Source organism: Phacochoerus africanus, chromosome 5 (assembly GCF_016906955.1).
Source record: "Phacochoerus africanus isolate WHEZ1 chromosome 5, ROS_Pafr_v1, whole genome shotgun sequence".
NCBI classification, from domain to species: domain Eukaryota; kingdom Metazoa; phylum Chordata; class Mammalia; order Artiodactyla; family Suidae; genus Phacochoerus; species Phacochoerus africanus.
This window is the reverse complement of record NC_062548.1, coordinates 67,615,406-67,640,582: the sequence shown is the minus strand read 5'-3', so window position 1 is coordinate 67,640,582 and position 25,177 is coordinate 67,615,406. Positions and strand designations below refer to the sequence as shown.

At 34.8% G+C, this 25,177-nt stretch overlaps 1 protein-coding gene across 2 annotated transcripts in view; it reads left to right on the top strand.

Annotated features, from left to right (window-relative positions):
• CTNNA2 (catenin alpha 2) overlaps positions 1 to 25,177 on the top strand; it is a 281,632-nt gene that overhangs the window by 225,936 nt on the left and 30,519 nt on the right. For both annotated transcript variants that reach the window (XM_047781655.1, XM_047781656.1), the window contains exons 9-10: positions 7,299 to 7,404; positions 13,948 to 14,082. In XM_047781655.1, coding sequence (XP_047637611.1) covers positions 7,299 to 7,404; positions 13,948 to 14,082 — 241 coding nt within the window. The remainder of the gene's footprint in view (positions 1 to 7,298; positions 7,405 to 13,947; positions 14,083 to 25,177) is intronic.

Sequence of the window (25,177 nt, the reverse complement as noted above, 5' to 3'; positions counted from 1 at the left end):
TCCCTTTGTCAATATTGCCTTCCACTGATAGGAAGACTCAAACTTCTGCTATTTTCTGGGCTGATATATATACATTGTTTTTGTTGGCCAATCTTTTTTGTTTATTTCTCTGCCAACTTCACATTATTCCAATGACTGTTTTTCCTTTTTTGCCTGTGCTATCCGGTGCAGTAGCCACTCGCCACATATGGCTGTTTAAAGTAATTGTTTTTTTATTGTAGTGAAAATAGATACAGTAAAATTTACCATTTTAGCCATTTTTAAGTGTACAGTTCTGTGGCATTAAGCACATTCACATTGTTTTGCAAGTATCACCACCATCCATCCATCACTTCCACAAAAGAAACTATTGGCATTGATTTCTAACTCCTCATCCCTGCCCCCCCTTCGCCCTCAGTCCCTGGAAACCACCATTCTCCTTTCTGCTCTGTGAATTTGACTACTCTGAGTATCTCATATAAGTGGGATCCCATACTATTTGTCCTTTTGTGACTGGCATATTTCACTTAGCGTAATATTCTCAAGGTTCACCCATGTTGTAGTGCACAGCAGGGTTTCATTCCTTCTTAAGGCCAAATAATATTTCATTGAATGAGTACATCATACTTTGTCTAACACTTCATCCATTCTTGGGCACTTGGATTGTGAATAATATTGTTATGAACATGAGTGTGTAAATATCTCTTTGAGACCCGGATTTCCATTCTTTGGCTATATACCCAGAAGTGGAATGGTTAGATCAAATGGTAATTCTACGCTAAATTTTTTGAGTAACCACCTTCCTGTTTCACATAACAGCTGCCCATTTTATATCCCCATCAGTAGTGCATAAAGATTCCAACTTCTTCATATTCTCATCAAGACTCTATTCTATTCCATTATTTTATGTATCTGTCCTTATGCCAGGACTATACTCTTTTGATTACTGTAGCTTCATCGTATAGTCCCTAACTTTATTCTTTTTTAAGATTGTTTTCGCTATTTGGTATGCTTTGCCAATCCATATGAGCTTTAAGATAGATTCTTCTATTTTGGCAAAATTGTCACTAGGATTTTGATAGGGTTTATGTTGATTGCTTTGTATAGTATTGATATCTTAATAATATTAGGTCTTCTAATCCATGTAAATGGGGTGTCTTTCCATTTATTTGTGTCTTTAATTTCTTTCAGTGATATTTTTTAGTTATCAGGGTACAAATCTTTTGTCTCTTTAGTTAATTTTCATAAGGATTTTATTCATTTTGATGTTACTACAAATGAGATTGCTTTCTTAATTTCTTTTTCTGGTAGTTTTTTGTCCGTGTGTAGAAATAAAGTCTATTTTTTGTATGTTGACTTTGTATTCTACACTTTTGCTAAATTAATTTATTCCATTTTTTTTTTGGTAGAATCTTTAAAGTTTTCTACATGTAAGATTATGCAGTCTGTGAAGAAAAATCATTTTTCTTCTTTCATTTCTACCTGGGTAACTTTTATTTCTCTTTTTCCTTAATTTCTCTGGCTAGAACTTCTAGTGCTATGTTGACTAGAAGTGGCAAAAAGGGCACCTTTTTTCCTGATCTTAAAAAGAAAGCTTCAGTTTTCACCATTGAGTATGATATTAGCCCCAAGTTTTTAAATTTGATTTCAGATAAAATTGGAAAATTGTTTGAAAATTTTATTTAAAACTGAAAATGGAATACCATAGGACCTAGTAATTTTACTCTTGTAATTTATCTCAGAGACGTGACAACTTACATTCACTCAAAAACTTGTACACACTTATTTACACCAAGTTTATTCGTAATAGCCTAAAACTGGAAACTAGCTAAATGGCCTTCACTTGGGTAAATGGTTAAACAAACTATAGTACATCTATACCATAGAATACTACTTAGCGACTTGGATGAACCTCAAGGAGATTATGCCGGGTGAAAAATACCTGTCTCAGATGGTACATATTGTACCAATTCCATCAAATAGCATTCTTAAAATTAAAAAAAAATAGAGAGATGGAGAAGAGACTAGTGATTACCATCTAGGGATTACCTAGAGATGATTACTGTTAGGGATGGGGTAGATGATGTAGAGTTAGTATGAGAGAACCATGTGTTGCTAGTACAGTCTGTGCCTTAATTGTGATGGTAGTACATGACATTTACAGGTCATAAAATTGCCTATAACTTACATAAATTATGCATATAGACAAATGCATGCATAACTGCTGAAATATGAATAATCTCTGTGGTTTAACCAGTGTCAATTTTCTGGTTTTATAACCATACTATATGCAAGATGCTAACACTGGGGGACAGTGGATTAATGGTGCCTAGGGGACACACACACAGACACATATATATCTTTGCAAATTCCTAGGAATCTGTAATTACTTCAAAATGAAAAATTAAAAATAGAAGAAAAATGGAATAAAATTAAACTCATTTCCTCAATCACACTGGCCACATTTTAAGTGTTCTGTAATTACATGTAGCCAGGGGATGCTATACTAGACAGTGCAGAATTATAGAATATGTCCATCATTATAAAAATTTTCTTGGACTGTACTGCTGCAGACACTCGGAGGTCTGGAGGAGTTTGAGAAACCATTCCCAACCTATGCAATGATAACATTAAAAGAAATGGAGTTCCTGCTGTGATGTGGCTCAGATCTGATCCCTGGCCTGGGAACTCCATATGCCATGGGGTGGCCAAAAAAAAAAAAAGAAAAGACCAAGACTATCTTTGGTACATAAGCTGGTAGGGTCTTCTCTTTTAAAGATACTGGTTATTACCCCCACAGAAGCAGAAGGAAATGAGTAACTGATTCCCCCATCCACTCCCTAAAATGACTCAACTATTTTTCACATCTCCCTTCTCTTCTGTTCATGATGTGGGGAAAGTGGGTCATTTCACTAATTCTATATTCAAGGAAATCTGGGCCTTGAAACTTTCTTATAAACATTTTGCATGATGCTCAGAATCATATAATAGATATTCAGGATTTCCAGATGATTCAAGTAATTTTCTTAATCCATGCTCATGAAGTATTGAAAGTACACATTGCTTTTACTACACTTTCATACTTTGAGTACTTATGGATATCCAGGCTCTTTATTTGATAGTTGACAATTTTTTCTTGTATTGTTTTCTGGTTAATTATAATGTTTTATGTTTTTATATTTAGATTTTACTTATATTCTATATTTGTATATTTTGTGAAATGATGATTGCCATAACTCTAGCGAACATCTATCATTGTACATAATTACAAGTTTGTTTTTCTTGTGATGAAAACTTTTAAGACCTACTCTCTTTGCAGCTTTCAAATATGTAATGCAGTATTATTACACCCCAAGGCTTATTTATTTTATAGCTTAGAATTTGTAATTTTAAACTTCCTTTTCCCATTTCACTCAGCCTTTAGTAACCACCAATATGTTCTTTGTATTGATGAGCTCATGTTTTTTTTTGGGGGGGGGGCGTTTGCTTGGAACTTGTTATCAACAATAACAAAATTGTTTTAGGGTTTTTTTTAGCTTTCACTTACAAGTGAGTCATATAGTATTTGTCTTTGTCTGGCGTATTTCACTTAGCAGAATGCCCTCACAGTCCATCCATTCTGTCACAGGGGCATGATTTCATTCTTTTTAACAGCCAAATAATATTCCATTATCTATAGATATACTACCTTTTCTTTATTCCTTTATCTATTGATGGACACTTAAGTTGCTTTCATATCTTGGGTATTGTAAATAGTGCTGTCGTAAACACGTCTTTTTAAATTAGTGTTTTCATTTTCTTCAGATAAATACCCAGAAGTGGAATTGCTGAATCGTATGGTAGTTCCATTTTTAATTTTTTGAGGAAACTCCATACTATTTTCCATAGTGGCTGCACCAGTTTACATTCCAACCAGCAGTGCACAAGTGTTGCCTTTTCTCCACATCCTTGCAACATTTGTTGTCAGCTCCAGAAGCCCCCACATACCTCTTTCAGATCACAATACTCTTTTTCCCAACTGGGGAGATGGGCAGTGGTATATTGATTTTTCAGGGGTAAAAAAAAGCAGTCATGGCAGATTTCAAGCTACCAACATATCACCTGAGAGTTTAACAGTCAAGTCTTGTGAACATGTACAAACTCACTGCAGCACTCAGCTGCCATTTCCCTCTTTTCTTTTGCTTTTTCTTCCGTTTTTAAAAACAAAAATAATTTTACTACCTAAATAAGCATTCTCAAATAAGAAATTTGTATTTGCGGCTACTGACAATGTCAATATTATGTTGCTTAATGAAACTGTTTTTGAACACTGTCTTCCTTTCCTATGTTCTGGAAGAGTTTGAAGTGTGTCTAGAGTGTGAACGCTTACTTTTTTGGTAATAATATACTATGTGGTCTCCAGTGTAATTACAAAAGACACATTTCTAATGACTCTTTCACTGTAATATGGGAGTCTGGGCCTCAAACAAGTATTCTTTACTAACTTACACATTTTGTCAGAACCCATCATCTGTTGAAAGTTATCATGGAAATTTCGTGAGAAAGCATTTCCACAAATCCTTTGAAATTCTTGAAGTAAACAAACACCAAGATTGTTAGTAATGAAAAATCAAGCATGGTGAAGCCCTTTGTGAATGGTTAAGAGAAAGGCAAAAGTAATAACAGATGCAGTGTCAGAGTAAAATTGCAAAAAATGTCGAAGATTTGCAAGTTATAGAGAGATAAATAATGATGAGAATATTATTCAATCTTAACAGATTCTGTATCTAAACATTCTTTTAAAAATGTAAGCTGGGAGATCCTGTCGTGGTGCAGTGGTTAACAAATCTGACTAGGAACCATGAGGTTGCAGACTCAACCCCTGATGTTGCTCACTGGGTTAAGGATCCGGCGTTGCTGTGAGCCCTGGTATAGGGTGCAGACTCGGCTCGGATCTGGCGTTGCTGTGGCTCTGGCGTAGGCCAGTGGCTACAGCTCCGATTAGACCCCTAGCCTGGGAACCTCCATATGCTGCAGGAGCGGCCCTAGAAAAGGCAAAAAGACAAAAAATAAAAATATAAACCAAAAACAACATGAAAGTGTATTTGGAAATAATTTAAAAAATATTGTGAGAAGCGTTCCTGTCTGTGGTTCAACAGTACCAAACCTGACTAGTATCCAGGAGGATACAGGTTCAATCCCTGGCCTCACTTCGTGGGTTAAGGATCCTATGTTGCTGTGAGCTGTGGTGTAGGTAGCAGCCACGGCTTGGATCTGGCATTGCTGTGGCTATGGCATTAGGCCTACAGCTACAGCTCTGATTCAACCCCTAGCCTGGTAACTTCCATATGTTGTGGGTGTGGCCCTAAGAAAACAAAGCAAAACAAAATAATGTGAGAACAGAGCCAAATTGTCACAATCTTGAACTCATTCATAGTCTATAAAATTCACTTGTAAAATTCCTGTCCATATCTAAAAATCTATACAGCAGCTGAAAAAAATCAGTCTTTTATGGAAGAGTTAATGTTACCACAGCAAATGAATAAGCTTAAGTTTTGAATTTTCCTATGTATGTGTTTAAGAATTGACATGAACACAGAATATTTTACTTTTAGCTACTAACATTAAAAATGCCAGAAAGAAAATTAAGAGGGAAATTGAACAGTATGCCCTTCATTTACATTTATATTCTAAAATCATTTTAAGTCTTCCACTTTACAAAATTTTATTATATAACAATGGCAATCATTGCCCACACTATATAGCCCTGTGCATTTTAAATAAATCATTTCTGAGTAGTCTAACTCACCACATGTCTAATTATAGGGATATACGTTTGTAGCCCTAAAAAAATGCAGTGATTTTTAGATGTATATAAAGAGACCAGTGACAGTGCTAAAAATACAGGAATAAATGTATTTAATCTACTATTTTATTTAGCACTCAAGAAAGAAGAAGAAAGTTGTAACATATGCAATATTTTGTTTAAAGCTTTATGATGCAGCATGGTTTCCTTTTCTTTTCTAATAATTATTTAAAAGAAATTTAATATTAAAGAGTTCACCTAATTGAAAACTTTATGTGAAAATATTGGGGTACTAGTTTGGTTGGATAAAGACATCTATTGTCACGCAGTGTTTTGTGTGTTCCTTCCTAAGTCAGTCCCAGAAGCATGTAAACCAGCAAACTCAACAGATCTCTGAAATTCTGGCCAAACAGTTGCTAGTTATGAACAAGAGCCAAGGTCTTCTCAAAGTGCCAAAGTGGACTTAAAAATATGTAATTAACATAATGATAGTGCTGGGCATGGGGTGAAAGACAAGACACCTGCATTTTTTTTGGCTGGATTCAATTTAAATTTAGAATTTATCACTTATGAATTGTGTAGGCTTAGATGAGCTAAACATTTTAGTCTATTTTTCTCTTCTCTAAAATGGGAATGATGCTGCCTGATTGTTAGAGTTCTTGTTAAGAGTTGTTATATATACAACATCATAGCACATGTAAGCATTTACGTATTAAATTCCCATTGTCCTTGTTGGTGGTCATCTTTTTTAATGGACCACAGTAAAAAATATAGAAATTAGTAGATACAAACTATTATATTTAGGATGGATAAGCAATGAGATCCTACGTATAGCACAGGAAACTATATCCAATCTCTTGGAATAGAACATAATGGGAGATAAAATGAGAAAAATATGTGTGTGTATATGTGTGTGTGTGTGTGTGTGTGCATGTGTGTGTGTGTGTGTGTGTGTGTGTGTGTGTGTATGACCAGGTCATTATGCCGTACAGCAGAAATTGACACAACACTGTAAATCAATTATACATTAACAAAAAAATACATTGAAAACATAGAAAGTAATGTAAAGAATAAAATGTAAGCATGCACATCCAAATAGGGAAAAATATTGTTTTCATTGTGGCTCAGAGGAAATGAATCTAGCATCCATGAGGATGCAGGTTTGATCCCTGGCCCTGCTCAGTGGGTTAAGAATCTGGCATTGCCATGAGCTCTGGTATAGTTTGCAGATGTGACTCAGATCCTGTTTCTGTGGCTGTGTCATAGGCCAGTGGCTATAGCTCTGATTCGACCCCTAGCCAGGGAACCTCCATATGCCATGGGTGTGGCCCTAAAAAGACAAAAAAAAAAAAAAGGTAGGTAAAGTGGATTATTAACATGGAAATTGAGGTGAATCAGAAAACATTCAAATTTCCTCCAGCATAGCCAGAGCCAAATCAAATACAAAAGCTGAGTCCTGTACAAATAACACGGGAGATTTGTCTATTTCCTGTCACTAAGTGGATTTCTAATTATATTGTATCTGTTATTTCAGAGGCAAAGGACCGTTGAAAAATACATCTGATGTCATTAATGCTGCCAAGAAAATTGCTGAAGCAGGTTCTCGAATGGACAAATTAGCCCGTGCCGTGGCTGATCAGGTAATATAAGAGGGAAGAGCAAGCACATACTGAGTGGAGTCATTAATTGGCTCCTGGGTTGCATAATGGGTTATATGCACACCATAAAATGCCTCTGAAGAAAGAATCATAAAGGATCACTAACATTTTACAAACTGGCCTCTAGCTGCTGAGACTGAGTCGATGACAAATTTGGGTTCAGTTGAAAAGGGAGGTTATAGGTCCAATGATCAAAATTCCTTGAGAAAGAAGAATACCCACTGTTTTACAACCCAAAACCTATGGGACATAGCAAAAGCAGTTCTGAAAGGGAATTTTATAGCAATACAATTTTATCTCAGGAAAGAAGAAAAAGTTCAAATAAACAACCTAACCTTATACCTTAAACGTCTAGGTAAGGAAGAACAAACAAAGCCCAAAATTAGTAGAAGGAAAGAAATCATAAAAATTAGAGCAGAAACTAATAACATAGAGACAAAACAGTAGAGGAGATCAATTAAATCAAAAGTTGGTTCTTTGAAAAGATCAACAAAATTGATAAACCTCTAGCCAGACTCATCAAGAAAAAAAAGGGAGATGGTTCAAATCCATAAAATTAGAAGTGAAAAAGGAGAAGTTACAACAGACACCACAGAAATACAAAAGAATCATGAGAGACTATTATAAGCAACTGTATGCCAACAAAATGGACAACTTAGAAGACATGGACAGTTTCTTATGAGGGTACAACCTACCAGGACTGAACAAGGAAAAAATAAGAAATATGAATAGGCCAATCACAAGTGCTGAAATTGAAGATGTGATTTAAACACTTCCAAAAAACAAAAGTCCAGGACCTGATGGATTCATAGCTGAATTCTATCAAGCTTTCAGAAAAGAGTTAACACATCTTCTGAAACTCTTCCAAAAAATTGCAGAGGAAGGAACACTCCCAAGCTCATTGTATGAAGCCACCATCATCCTGATACAAAAACCATACAAAGATACCACAAAAAAAGAAAATTATAGGCCAATATTACTGATGAATATAGATGCAAAAATCTTCAAAAAATATTATCAAACCATATGCAAATATATATTAAAAAGATCATATACCCTGATCAAGTAGAATTTACCCCAGGGATGCCAGGATTCTTCAATATCTGCAAATCTATTAATGTGATACACTGCATCAACAAACCAAAAAATTAAAAAAAAATGATCATCTCAATAGATGCAGAAAAACTTTTGATAAATTTCAACACTGATTCCTGATAAAAACTCTTCAGAGAGTGGGTATGGGGGGGACCTACCTCAATATAATAAAAGCTGTTTATGACAAGCCCACACCTAATATCATTCTCAATAGTGAAAAACTGAAAGCATTTCTACTAAGATCAGAAAGAAGATGAGGATGTCCACTTTCTTCAATGTTATTCAACACAGTTTTGGAAGTCCTAGCCATGGCAATCATAGAATAAAAAGAAATAAAAGGAATCCAAATTAGAAAAGAAGTAAAACTATCACTCTTTGCAGATGACATGATACTATACCTAGAAAATCCTAGACACTACAGAAAACTGTTAGAGCTTATCAATTAATTCGGTAAAGTTGCAGGATACAAAATCAATACACAGAAATCAATTGCATTTCTATATACTAACAATGAAAGATCAGAAAGAGAAATTGGGTAAACAATACCATTTTACCATCACATCAAAAGAATACAATACCTAGGAATAAATCTATGTAAAGAGACAAAAGACCTGTACTCTGAAAACTGTAAGACAATGATGAAAGAAATCAAAGATGACATAAATAGAAAGATATACCATGCTTTTGGATTGGAAGAATTAATATAATCAAAATGACTATACTACCTAAAATAATCTACAGGTTCAGTGCAATCCTTATCAAATTATCAATGATATTCTTTACAGAACAAGAGCAATATATTTTAAAATTTGTATGGAAAAACAAAAGACATCAAAGAGCCAAAGCAATATTTAAAAGAAAAAGTGGATCTGGAGGAATCAGACTCCCTGATTTAAGACTATACTACAAAGCTACAATCATCAAAACAGTATGGTAGTGACACAAAAACAGAAATGTAGATCAATGAAACAGGATAGAAAGCCTAGAAATAAACTCAAGCACATATGGTCAACTAATATATGACAAAGGAAGCAAGAACATACAATGGAGGAAGTATAGTCTCTTCAATAAATAGTGCTGGGGGAGTTCCCATCATGGCTCAGTGGTTAACGAATCCAATTAGAAACCATGGGTTGTGGGCTCGATCCCTGGCCTTGTTCAGTGGGTTTAGGATAAGGTGTTGCTGTGAGCTGTGGTGTAGGTCACAGATGTGGCTTGGATCTGGCTTGGCTGTGGCTGTGGCATAGGCCAGTGGCTACAGCTCCAATTAGACCCCTAGCCTGGGAATCTCCATGTGCCGCAGGAGTGGCCCTAGAAAAGGCAAAAAGACAAAAAAAAAAATAGCGCTGTGAAAACTGGACAGCTGCATGTAAGAGAATGAAATTAGAACATTTTCTAACACCATACACAAAAATGAACTCAAAGTGGATTGAAGACCTAAATGTAAGGCCAAGTACTATAAAATTCCTAGAGGAAAATATAGGCAGAATGCTCTTTGACATAAATCACAGCAACATCTTTTTTGAGCTATCTCCTAGAATAATGGCAATAAAGACAAAAATAAACCAATGGGACTGAATTGAACTCAAAATCTTCTGCACAGCAAAGGAAACCATTATAGAAACAAAAAGACAACACACAGAATGGGAGAAAATCTTTGCAAATGATTCAACAAAGGTTTAATCTCCAAAATATGCAAACAATGCATACAACTCAACAACCCCAATGAAAATGGGCAGAAGACGTAAATAGGTATTTCTCTAAATAAGACATACAGATGGCCAGCAGGCACGTGAAAAAATGCTCAACCTTACTAATTATTAGAGAAATGCAAATCAAAACTATAATGAAGTGCCATCTCACACCAATTAGTGTGGCCATCATTAGCAAGTCAACAACAACAAATGCTGGAGAGGGTGTGGAGAAAAGTAAACCCTCCTTCATTGTTGGTGGGGATATGAATTGATACAACCACTAATGGAAAACAGTATGGAAGTACCTCAGAAAACTAACTAATCCCGTATCATCTAGCAGTCATGCTTCTTGGCAAATATCTGGACAAAATGTTCATTGAAAAAGATAAATGCACCTGTATGTTCATTGCAGCACTGTTCACAGTAGCCAGGATGTGGAAAAAAACCTAAACGTCCATCAACAGATGAATGGATTAAGAATATGTGGTACATATATACAACAGAATACTATTCAGCCATAAAAATGAGAAAATAATGCCATTTGCAGCAACATGGATAGAACTAGAGACTCTCATACTAAGTGAAGTAAGTCAGAAAGAGAAAGACAAACACCATATGATATCACTTATATGTGGAGTCTAAAATATGGCACAAATGACCTGTCTACAAAACAGGAACAGATCATGGACATGGAGGACAGACTTATGTTTGCCAGTGGGGTGGATGAAGAGAGAACTGATGGGAAGTTTGGGGTTTGTAGATACAGACTGTTACATTTAGAATGGATGGGTGATGGGGTCCTGATATAAAGCACAGGGAACTGTATCCAATCTCTTGGGTAAGAACCTGAAGGAAAATGGAAAAAGTATAGGAATGTATGGGTGGCTGGTTCACTTTGCTGTACAGCAGAAATTGAAGGAATGTTGTAAATCAACTATACTTTAGTAAAAATTAAAAAAATAAGAGTCATAACCCACAAGTAGTCATGGAATATCTTGGCTGCCCTCATTCAGAAAGTCAAATACACTGCTCAAGAGGGAGTCAAAAGAAAGAAGAACTTTATTTCCTGTTATTTAATATTCATCTCACTCTAATGATGATTTTTATAATTCATAATAATTTGTGCCCTAGCAATCCACATATTTAAGAACATCCAGAATTAAGCTTTATTTTCCATCCAGACTCAAGGCTTCAGAGATCATTGAAATTTTTAGACAATCTTTTAGACTGAACTAAAATACATGTTAAAATACGTCTCAATCTCACTTTGAATGTTTGAGTTTATTTCCATAGTTCTCATTTTATTTTGCTGAATTGAAACTCTAAAATCCTGTCCTACATATTTCTCATTGCAATAATGTGCCATTGCTTGTAAGGGTACTTTAGGCAATAGACTTTTCCAGATAACTGATGTTCATCTCTCTAAGCAACAATGGCTTGCATTTTGAACAGTCTTAAATGGAAAATGTCTTAAAAATATAAATTAAGATTTTGAAATAGAAAATATCATGTAAACTGTTATTTACATGGAGACATTACAAGTGTGAATTTGCTTGCTAGACTATGAAACAATCATGCTCTTTGGATACGTGGAAAGATATAGAATTATTTTCTCTCCTATAGATGACCCAAGGCTCCTATCATTTTTGAGTTGCTTACTATAGTTTTCCTTCCTCATTTGTCAATATTAGGCTATTCCTCTGAATACCTGTCTTCAATGGTGGTTCTGAAATGGGTTTTGTTAGAACAGACCTTTTCCTAGGAGTGAAAGTATATGAAGTTTGGATGGCTTTTCCATTACACTCTGAATCTCAATGGCTGAGACTATGTTTAGGATCCTTAAATTCAGAATTTTTTTATTGTAATTCTTGTTTTGTGATCTTGTACTTTTTTCCCCTTTATTTCCAATGATTATACAACATGAAGCATGGCCCACATAGTTTTGATATCTAGAAAACACACTACACTACACATATGCAAACCCCAGGATTCTAAATGTCTTTTGAGATTGTGACAAATAAGATGCAATATAATGATGACTTAAGAACAACAACAAAAACAGATGAACTTAAACATAACTGTCTTTTTGTGATATTTTTCCTATCATTGGTTATGAAGTAATTTGCAATTTTTGCTACTGCTTTGTCTAAGGGGACATTTCTTTCTCAAATTCTACACCCATTTCTACTATTTCGATGGTATAAGAGTTATTTTCCTTGGTCCATCATGCCTTTATGTGTGTTTTAAATACTTCAGTTTAAATAATAGAATAGAATGAGCATTTCCAAAGTGTGGATTGGTTGCTTTTATTTTGCCTGAAAGTATTTTTGGGAAGATTCAAGATGTGCATACAATATAAACTTTTTACGGACTGTTGCCTTTTTAATTACTGTTCCATTGAGATAGAACTTCCATTTTAATTTGCTGCGAGGTATTTATATCAAAAGCCTTGTCAGCCCTCTAGGGAGATATCATTTTAAAGTTAATTCCTTTCAGTATATGGGTCTCTGGAGCAGGATAAATATTACAATATTAAGTACTCGTAGAAAGCTAAAAACAGTCTGTGCGGTTCTTTCTTGATAAATACAGTTAGTGAAAAAAATACCACAATGGTAAGTGCTATCTATGAAAAAGACCCCTTTGTCATGTATTAAATAAATGGCTGTGTTAAAGGACTGTCTTCACAATATTAATGAACGAATTTCCTTTCTTGAGCTTGAAGGAAACTTAGCTGGAATCTTTTTCTCATACTCTTTTTCTAAATAAGATACTTCAGTTTTGGCTATAGGTACTCATTTCTTACAGCGTTACATCAAGAATCCAGTGATTACATGTCCCTTGCAAGTGCCAGATGGAGTCAGAACAATAGACTGTCCTGCAGAATTTTGAGCTGAACTTCAGATAGCAATAGAAATACATTTCAATTACTGGACAGCGGTTGGCATTGAAGTTTCAGAAATGCTTTAGGGAATCATGTAAATGTCTGTGGAAGTGTTCAGCAAAGATCAGTGTATATTTGATGGACTTCTACCCGCTTAAGTAACAAAGAGAATTCAAAATCCCTGGCCATAGCTGACTTTGGTGCATCCTTTGAGGAGTTCTATTGCTACACTTATGAGCTTATTTCAACTGGCTGCAAATTCATTTTACTCAAATCTATTTCTTGATCCTTCTCAGAGCCTCTTGTTTAAAGGAAGTTTATTCTGTCTCAAAATTTTGATAAATACGGAATTCCAAAAACTGTAATAGAGTTCCTTTAGTGAATGATACAAGTGCATTTTCCCTCCAGCAAAATAATTGAATTGAAACTCTCCTCTATACGCTAACTGAGAGACTGACACACAGAATGATTTCCTTCTAGGATCTTTGTTGTTTGGGTTAAAATAATTGTGCATGTAGTCAGCATATAATGAGCCTCCAGGGGAAAATCTATAGAACATTTAATTTTCTTAGCAGTTTAGAAGATAATTGGTAAAATATTCATAAATGTGTACAGAAGTCCCAATAAGGCTTTCTGGGAGATCTTCAATATTCTTTTTATAGACTTTTATCAAAGTAGAGCTAACTATGCTAACCTATTGGCTGTGGTCTTCCTAAAATGCACTATAAAGAAGTTATGTTGGATGGATGTAATTAAGGTCTATAACAGTGAAACCTCTTCACAGCTTTTATACAGCAAGTGTTAGAAACTGAAGAGTACTTACTAATTGAGATCACCTTTTTATGTATTTTATAGTGTCCTGATTCAGCATGTAAGCAGGATTTATTAGCCTACCTTCAACGGATTGCCTTGTATTGCCATCAGCTTAATATCTGCAGCAAGGTGAAGGCAGAAGTTCAGAATCTGGGAGGAGAGCTCATTGTGTCAGGGGTAAGCTGGGACTTGGGCTTCACAGTTCAAGTTTGTACTCTTGTACTTCCAAGGCAAGCATCCTTGGCAACAGTACTGCTAAAAACCCCAAACTACAGTGATTCATAGGAAGGTTTCTTTTTTTTTTTTTAATAAACGTTATCATCTTTACTCCAGACCTTACGATAACTCACAAAGTATAATTTGATTTTCCAATTATCCTGTGTTTATACTAGCCTTGTAAAATCTCCATTCTTCACAAGAAAACTAATTTCCTAGTCTGGAAACTCATTGCCAAGCTGTGACTATTATAATTATTTGGGGCTTTTGTATATTTACTCATTGTAAGTCTACTTCCCTCTGTTAGTACTAGTGATTTTTATTCTCTGTTCAGATGCCAGCCTCTCTATGTGTGAATGGTGTTCACATGTTAGAGGTGATGAAAATGATAGGAATTCATTCATCAGGTTCCAATGCATACTAGGTTTTTAGTAACCCTTAAAAGCCAGAAAAATGTTTGAATTTAACACATGTTGATGTGCTGTTGCCAAAAACTAACATGGTTGTCAAACACTAACAATTGTATATCCTTTGTTCAATCACTTCAGTGTTTCCCTTCTCATAAAAATAAATACGTATCTGGTCGATTTTCATCAAATGCAAAGAAACAGGAAGTTCAATGAATGGAAGAATTATGATTTCTTGGCAAGATTTCCAAATATATGTGTTGAGGTTCTTCACCTTGGCTTCTTCTCCTCCCTCAGTCCTTTTCTTTCAACACCAACACAAGATGCCATATATTGTAAATTATTTGCAAATTCCAAAGTGTGGCTTGGCCACTTTTAGTTCTTTTCCCAGTCAACCATGATGCTGCTATTTGAAATGTGGAATTACCAGGAACATAATCTTATCAACATGGTAAATGCCTGGTGAAAATCAGACTGGTCATGAAGCTCAATTCTTCCTCAAGTCATTTTCAGAAATTCAGCAGGTTGACCATTTGATTAAAAAAAAAAAGTGGAAAAATCGCTCTTGAGCCCAAAGGTTTCAATTCCTATATTGTTTGGCTTGCAGAAAAACATAGCTGGGAAAAGAGCTGATCTGGCTTGCATGGAGACACCATTTGGAAAGCCTGGTCCATGTAGTCTCACCTAGAGCCCAGTGAACTGGCTATTTTGTGCTTCTTCCCAAAGCATAGTCACCTCTTTGCATTTCCAAAATGATCCTGCTTCAACATTCTTCAGCAACCTAGAGCAATCTGTCTGGCAATGTGTCCTTTCTGCCAAGGTGGTAATTACCAAGATTCTCTCTGCCAAGAAGCGATCTGAACATTGCATCTCCCTTGCTTCCTTTCTTATCTTCAGCCTCGATGGTATAGTTTCCCATACCATTCAGCTTTCATGTCCATCTGTATATAGCACCTGTGGAACCAAGTGCTTTTTGTTTAGCTTGCCTTGTGTGCTTTCATTTGTTACTTTCCAATCTTATTATTTACGTGGATGCGCAGAGCATCTTTGTGGATCTCAGAGTCCACAACCTCATCTAAGTGAATTTTACTGGCAGAGTTGCTCTCCATCATCCTCTCAGTACCCATTGTTCATCACTGCCTCCAGAGCTCCATTTCCATTGTCTTTTCCTCATTTAGATGTAGTCCAAACCATCACTGGCTTTTATCACTTGCACTGTTGGCATTTGCAGAGGTGTTTGAGATTGAGAACACCATCAAGAAGCCTGTTTCCTTCTTTGAGTCTTATTGGCAATGCTCATAAATCCTTGCATGGGAGAAGGCTTCTTTTAGAAGAATGTTATACAACTTTGTAATAATTCTGAATCAAATACATTATAACAGTTGGCTTGTATTGTTCAGTCATGGGCCTGCTCTTGGCATCCTCATAGTTTTTTTCCAAGCTTGATTGCTATTTGGTGCCATAGCCGCATCTGTAGTCTGCTGTCTTTGCCACTTCTGCCTCCATCTTATTCTTCATCTTCCTTCACCGATGGCCAATGAAGAAAAAAAAAAATCAGTATGTTTATTTTGCAAAATAGCCACAAATGACTACCTTCAAAGTTCTGAAAGAGTCAAGACTGTGAGACCCCATACACACGAACTTTCAATGATTTTGCCAAGAAAGTCCACCCATGCTTTGGGCCCCATATATTTTGATGTCTGGCATGATAAATTTGCTACATTTTTAAGGAGAGGCTACTACAGTATAATATACAATCAAAAAAGAGGAATATTTAAATCTTTCTTCCTTTTTCCCTATGTCTTTATCTACATGAGGTTCAAAGCTCTGGCTTCTCTGAAATACATGAAAGCCCCCAGGAAGGTCTATTTGTTAGAAGGCAAAGTCTCTACTAGAATAGAAGCTATTTGGATAGGTTATTTCCATTTTGCCAAGAAAAGTTATTTGCATTTCAAAACTGAGCACCATGCTTTTAATCTCATGCTGGCATGATGAACATACATTAAATAAAATGCACATGTGCACAGTTATATACTTTGTCAGCATGTGTATGTTTTATGTGATTCTATGTGTACAAACTGGGAAAGGCTTCTTCTGTTGTATCTGCCTTTGGCTTGAGAAGTGGCTCAGGAAATCTCAATAGGTCATGGGAACAATGGTTGCAAAAGCTCTTTATGAGTCGTGATGGGGAAATAGAGAAATAAAGCAAACCAGGATGCATGCCTACATACGCTCATTTGCACAAATGCTGTCTAAGAAGCACCGTTTGTTTCTGGCTCACCATCAACTTTTAAAAGTCATTGGATGAAACTTTTCTCAACAGTGGAAAGGTGCCATTCTTATTAAATCCCAAAGTAGAAGATGCATATTTGTGAGCCAATTCAGCTCAACCTGGTTGCTAAGCAGGTAATGGGAAAGAAAATTATTAAAAAAACCATAGTGACAGAAATGTGAGAGTGAACATGGAGGAAACTAATGCTAGACAATTAAACAGCCTGATATTTTGTATACTGACTTTATTTGCTTATATAGTTTAGTGTTTGTGCTTTCTTAAGCTTGTTTACATGCTTTTTGGAAAAAGGACTGTTGTAAGAAGAAAAGAAGAAAAAGAGGGAGGGAAGGAGTATAGGAAGGAGGGAGGATAGGAAGGAAGAGGCATAAAAGAAGAAGAGAAGACTAAGGAAAGAGAAATAACCATAGCGTATTATAAATTAATTTAGTGCATATCATATCCACTCAACATAACAGTATTATATTTATCATGAGAGAAAAGTTGAGCCATGCTTTTTTCACGCTGTAAATATATTTTGAATACAACTAAGTTCCAATGCCATGCTATGGAAATTACCTGTATATTTGCTTGTCATATTTTAATTAATTTTTATTCATTAGGTTTCAGAGAATTTGATAGGGTTCTTTTAAATTTAAAAATGGAGATATGAAGATGGATCTGGAGAAATAAAAAACATTTAATAGCCTTGATTATCCTTAGTTACCCTAAGATTTATAAATTTTTACCTGATTCTGAATGAGATTAGAACACTGATGTAGGGTTTTAGAAGATAGGATGTTGAACAGCAAGCATTCTGATGGCACTGAAAAAGTCCACTTAAATTATTTTTTTAAAGTTCAAATGCAAGAGAAGCCCTATTAGAACAAGGAATCCAGAACACAGGAGCAATAACCCTGCTCTGGACAAGAATTTGATGCTCAGGTCAGAGATGGAGGGATGGTGATATAACTTATAGGTGACTCCACAGGAAAATGTTACGAAGTTAATAGATTTTATTAATGTCTTTTTCTGTGCCAACGAAATATAGGAACAAAGTTTAAAGGTGAGGAATGTTAGTTCCCACACTCCTCTGGCTGATTGAGTGGAGCCCTGACCTGTTCCTGAGGGACTGAGTAATTTGCCCTCAAGTGCACTCTTGTTCTTTGTCATTTAAATTTCTCCTTTCCAAATTTGAATTCCTCTCAATTGGGTTATGGAGTGAAGTTTGACAAGGTGAGCAGTGTAATTTGCAACACTGGTAGGATCTGAATTGGTAAAGAGAAAATTGGACAATAAAAGGGTCCAATATAGTTATTCTTTTTGCCTGTGTTTACCATCATTAAAAAAAAAAGGTGGGCTCAATTAAAATTAACATGAGGAGTTCCTGCTGTGGTTCAGTGGGTTAAGAATTTGACTGCAGCAGCTTGGGTGGTTGCAGAGGTGCAGGTTCGATCCCCGGTATAGTGCAGTAGGTTAAAGGATCCCACATTGCTGCAGCTGCGGCTTGGATTCAATCCCTGGCCTGGGAACTACCATATGCAGAGAGTGTGGCCATAAAAAGTTGATGAATATTCATGATGATGAGTGAAAAATATTCACAAGAAACCAGAAACTGATAATATTGAAGTCAATTCTACCTGACACTCGCATATGATCAAAGGTACATATATGCTATATGCCCGCACACATGTGTATACACACAACAAATACATCTGATTTGATTCCTTGCTCCTCAAATAAACAATAGTCAAGAACCGAACAAATATCTGGCAGCTGTAACATATCCAATTCAATTCAATAATTCAACAATTTTGGGGAAAATAGGGCTTATTTGTACTATATATAGTATACATACATAATTATGGTTTGTGGAGATAACAATTGTATTTGAACATTTATGTATTCTCTCTATAAAAAAGTATCAGTATTTTGTAATTAGATGAAATAAGAATTATACTTAGCTGTGTAGACTTGTACTTTAAGCAACCCTTTTTTGGGAAAAGAGTCTTTTTTTAATATCTTCTGATTCTGTCTATTATCAATTCTTGATTATCTCCACTGATCAAAACAGAGTAGTGATGGGAAAAAAAAATCTAAATTGCTTGTTATTTCAGTTTGGATTTGGAAGGCATTTCTGTGCTTCATTTAAACAAAAGGATATGTGTTCAGGGAATTAACAGCCGCTCCAAAGAATTTTATCCGAGACTTTCCAGAGGGTAGGCCATTAAGTATTTGGGCTGAAAGGACTTTTTTTCTGATATGGGGAGAGTAGAAGCATCCAGATCAAGGGAGAGTAAGATTACAACAAACTTCAGATTATAAATCTGAGTGAAGCAATATGGTGATTACTCTGTAATAAGAAAATTAAGCGGGTATTTATCATTTACAGAATGGCAGTAGCTCTTTGCACTGAATTAGCTAATATGGTGGGTTGTTGAATAATTCAATCTTTTTCCCCAAAACCTACTCCCTAATCTGTTATAATAGTAAAACTAAAACCACTTAAATTCTGATTCCTACATTAAATCTTCCTTAGTTATATCTGTATCAGTGTACATGGTCACTGATTTTTGCACAACCAAAATTATGCAAACCTTCAGAGAAAAATAACCCTTAAGTGGTTTTTCAGTGCAAATTCATTCTCCCAATGTTATACAAGTGACATTTAACAAACTCAAGGTGTTATTTTTGGAAGATATTGGAAATAAGAATTTTTATAAGAAAAGTAAAAAATATCTTTGGGTGTCAGGCATCATAGGAAACTTCGTGTCTTCACACCCACCACACCTTTATAGCTATCTCCCTGATTTCAAATAATCTTGCACAAAAGAAGATGATTTACTGCTTTGCTATCAAAGTAACTCTTCAGTTACATACTCAAAGACATTAATTCTAAACTTATCAATATGATCAACTATGTTTCTTGGGAAAAAAATGTTATTCACTAATGAAATGAAACCAGTTGGTTATCTTACTGAATTGTTTTATGCATAGAAAAATACTTTGTATTCTAATGCTCTCATTCTAAAATAAGAAAACAGACTCTGTCTTTGCAAAGCTGGGATGTGAACCAAACGAATAACTCCTTTGACCTTGTTGGGAAACGTGGATTGATCTCACTTTGGATCTGCTCAGTGGATTGATTTGATTGCATCACCTGAACCTGCGAGCTGAGTAGTTTCTATTTTAGTTTGAGGGCATTATTGCTTGTAAGAGTAGAAGGGGTTAGTGGCCTTAAGGAGAGTGTCTCTGTGTCAGAAATGTCAATGCCATTACCTGTCATTGAATCAATGAACTTTATTCCTTTGGGTTTTAGAAGTTTTTCAAGTTTTGAAGGCCTCTAACTAAAAGAATGAAGGCAAAAGTAAAAAATATCTTTGGGTGTCAGGCATCATAGGAAACTTCGTGTCTTCACACCCACCACACCTTTATAGCTATCTCCCTGATTTCAAATAATCTTGCACAAAAGAAGATGATTTACTGCTTTGCTATCAAAGTAACTCTTCAGTTACATACTCAAAGACATTAATTCTAAACTTATCAATATGATCAACTATGTTTCTTGGGAAAAAAATGTTATTCACTAATGAAATGAAACCAGTTGGTTATCTTACTGAATTGTTTTATGCATAGAAAAATACTTTGTATTCTAATGCTCTCATTCTAAAATAAGAAAACAGACTCTGTCTTTGCAAAGCTGGGATGTGAACCAAACGAATAACTCCTTTGACCTTGTTGGGAAACGTGGATTGATCTCACTTTGGATCTGCTCAGTGGATTGATTTGATTGCATCACCTGAACCTGCGAGCTGAGTAGTTTCTATTTTAGTTTGAGGGCATTATTGCTTGTAAGAGTAGAAGGGGTTAGTGGCCTTAAGGAGAGTGTCTCTGTGTCAGAAATGTCAATGCCATTACCTGTCATTGAATCAATGAACTTTATTCCTTTGGGTTTTAGAAGTTTTTCAAGTTTTGAAGGCCTCTAACTAAAAGAATGAAGGCAAAAGTAAAAAATATCTTTGGGTGTCAGGCATCATAGGAAACTTCGTGTCTTCACACCCACCACACCTTTATAGCTATCTCCCTGATTTCAAATAATCTTGCACAAAAGAAGATGATTTACTGCTTTGCTATCAAAGTAACTCTTCAGTTACATACTCAAAGACATTAATTCTAAACTTATCAATATGATCAACTATGTTTCTTGGGAAAAAAATGTTATTCACTAATGAAATGAAACCAGTTGGTTATCTTACTGAATTGTTTTATGCATAGAAAAATACTTTGTATTCTAATGCTCTCATTCTAAAATAAGAAAACAGACTCTGTCTTTGCAAAGCTGGGATGTGAACCAAACGAATAACTCCTTTGACCTTGTTGGGAAACGTGGATTGATCTCACTTTGGATCTGCTCAGTGGATTGATTTGATTGCATCACCTGAACCTGCGAGCTGAGTAGTTTCTATTTTAGTTTGAGGGCATTATTGCTTGTAAGAGTAGAAGGGGTTAGTGGCCTTAAGGAGAGTGTCTCTGTGTCAGAAATGTCAATGCCATTACCTGTCATTGAATCAATGAACTTTATTCCTTTGGGTTTTAGAAGTTTTTCAAGTTTTGAAGGCCTCTAACTAAAAGAATGAAGGCAAATACGCCATACCTTTATCTGTTAGTAACTAATGCCTAGATTTTAGTTACTACTTTGAGGATGATTTGGCAACCAATGAATAGTAATATTTTGTGAAAACCGGGAAATTAGACATATGGGAATTACCTAGATGAGAAAAAATGATTGTATATATCTTTTGACAGTGGTGAAACACAGGAAACCTCTTTAAGATATACTGGTTAATACCATTTTCCCATGAGACATGTTCTAATTTTGAGCTATTGTCTGTATGTGATGATTGTCTGAGTTTGTGCTAAGATGTTCTTTATTTATCAATATGTTTTCATAATTAATGTTTGTGATAGTGTCTTAGGATCTATCTTCTGCCATTTTTAACTAGTTTTGATATCTGAGAGCAACCCAGATCTACCTGTTCCCTTGAGTTGAACCAAGTAATTATAAGAAGCTGAAGTGTTGAGTGAATACCTTTATTTAGACACAGTTATCTGTAATTCAGTTTATCCTTTTTGGTTGTCCCCATACACTTTAATTCATCAACTCTAGTCAAGAAATACATTATTTTGAATGGGTTACCTAAGCTATTGGGATTCTTTTTTTCCTTGTTCTTACTTAAGTCATGCCTCAAGAGAAGTTAAAATGTGAACAATTTGTACAAAATGTATGAATAAGTAAAAAAGAGAATATGAATATTAAAACCATACACTAGGCATTATCTGAGGATTTTGTTGTTGATTTTGTACAAATTTCCTTTAACCTCAGATGACTCAAAAGAAATAAAGAGACCCCAGAGTTAAAAAATAAAAAAAAAAGGATTTTTTGGTTGTTCAATACTGGATTTGATAGCAATGTTTTTCTAGGAAAATATGTTCCATAAGCTAACAGCTCCTAATTTCTAATGATTAACTAACAATCAGAGCTTCAAAGAGTTGTATGTATTGCTCATTCATGTAAGAGTATTTTAATACATTGAATTCAACATTTCTATTTCGTTCCAACTACTGCATAAAAAGCACAGTGCTAAATATTGGTTGGTTGAGAGCATTCAAAGTTCTTTTACCTCTAATTGAAAACAATTTTTATGAAAAGGATGAGTTTCTCTGTTCTTTGTGCTTTTTCTAGATTGTATAGTCTATTGTTTTTATTTTATTTCCCCATGTAGTTTCTCATCTTACTGTTTAGCATTCTCAGCTAGAATAGCAGGGTATCTGTTGAGCTATCTCTGTGTATTCACTGTTTCCCTTGGTTTTATGCTATTCTAGAAATAAAGTTGTGTTTAAATTACTAGCGTCTACATTCTATCCCTACAGATGATGTCAAATGCTTTCTCCAGCTTAATTTAAATGATTTATAAAATATAGCTTTGATCACAACCCTTGGAAGAGAAATATGTGCCATGTTATGGCCCATATATCTTACAAATAGGAAAAACTTCTGGATGGGCAATGTGGGGGATTTTTAGTTCAGATATTTTTTAGGGCTTTCCAACACATTGTCTTCCTCTATCTTGAGCAGTCATTTTATTTCTGCGCAATAAATCTATTTCAAATATTTCATCCTAATCCTATTTTCTTGAAGGCAAGCTTTCTTAATTTAAACCTTAATCTTTTCCTTCATCATCCAATGCTGTATCTTATTTTATTGCTTTTCTCTGAATACCTTCATCCATTCGGATGCCTTGCTGATAATGAACTTGACTGGATGTTCTGTCCAATTTGTACAATCTGTGTCTTGACCTCTTTTATCTGTTTCCTTTTGCAAATCTGTTTTGCCGCTGAGCGAGGATATCTGAGAGAAGTTCCAGTCAACATCTCTTGTAAGAACCATGTATTCTTTTACGTCTAAGGTTCTATATGGGAGTCAATATCTTGAGACAAACTCAAGCATTATCTCTTTATCTGGGAACTCCCAATTCAAATCTGTTGCTATCGAAATTAATCATATTATCTCTTGCTGAGATATTTCTCTTTAAAAATAACATTTTGGTCACATTGCAGGCCAACATGCAGGAATGTGTCTTCCATGATAAATTACTTGGCAAATATCTCTGCAGATTATTCTTTTGGAGTGATTTCACCTGACTTTTCTCAATTCTTTGCACTAAGAAGTTAAACAAAAACATGTTTTTCTTTAACAAACAAAAATTTGAAGCCAACCATACATCTCTCTGACCTGAACAAAATTATAACTGTGACTTCAATAATGAGACCCCTTGACTGAAACCTTGCAATCACTTCATGTCTTGTCTTGAAGGGCTAATTCATCCATTTATGTGATGTCATAGGATATGTGCATCAAATCCATAATTGCAAAAGACTTAGTTTTCTTAAACAGCATCAAGAGGCTAGATCCTAAGAAGAGCATGAAATTCCTAAGAAGAGCTTGAAATTATCTGATCCTGGCAATTGCATTTTGTGTCAAAGAAAATGTTGTTATTTTAACTAATACCATAACTGAAGACATTACTGCAGTCAATCATACTAAATTCACCAAAAAAGTCAGCACAGTTCACCACTCTGCATCCATTTGATGCAGCCTAGTTTTGCATTGGGTTCCTGAAGGCATGTTCCATTTCCAAATAAACAATAGATTATTAACTACAAATACCAATAGATTATAAACTAAGTCCATTTGTTTTATTTCAATATTTTAAAGGTGTTTAACTCCAATTTTATTCTAATATCTTAAGGTTGGCAAAATGTACCTTCGTTGTTGATTAGTAAAAACCTTAAGGTGTTTATTGGAAGAATGCACGGTTAAATTTTTAATCTTAAAATAGTGACTTTAAATTTTGTATGAAAGGTGAGATGACACAAATAAGTTTCTAATACATAATAATCCTTCTTGAAACTGATTGTTAAAATAACTGGTAAAATATTGCATTCCCTCCAATGGGAAAATCAGGAGAAGTCTAATTTCTAAACCAAGTGGGATTGTTATAAAGCATAAGAAAGCAAGGATAAGCCAACTAGCCAGTAATCTAATATATAAAATTTATAGGAAAATAGTTTCATAGGGCCATTAATTGTGAAATTTTTACATAATTAAAGCTGTTAAATGTAGAATTTCAATTTAGAATTATTGAAAATACAAAATAGAATAATTCAGCAAAGAGCATATATGAAGTATTACTGATTGTTCTACTACGTACTAAAAAACTCAAATATATGAAAAAATTTCAATTTAATTCTTTCTTCTCATATGACAAATTTTTTTCTTTTTTATTGTCTTTAGTTCTTAGAGACATTCTTTAAATGCCTTTAACATTTATTTTAAAGTAAAAGATGAGAGTAAATGTTGCCAAATTCACGATCAGTTAGAATTTAGTAACTTCTGCGTTTCAAAATGCTCCCTAATCTACCAATTTTGCATAGTTAAAAACTGTGATTATTTAACACACGTAGGTATTTAGTGAGCTAAGAATGACAGGACTAGAAATAGAACTGTATTGGCTTAACACACCAAGGGGAAAAAAAAATCCAAACTAGGAATTTTGTTGATCTGCATATAGAAACAGGCACTGGGCTTTACTCATTTATGTTATTGTGAATTGTAAGCTTTTATGGTGAATCTTTACTAAAATATTTTCTGTTGAAATAGATTCACTTTTCATATATTCCACTGGGCAGATAAAGATCCGGCTTCCATGTGGATGGTTTTAGGAACTGCTTGCTCTTCCTTTTTTTTTTTTTATTGTGATACTCACTTGAAACTGTGAGTAGTCCAGTTTTTAAAGTTTTAAATCTACATTTGAAAAGA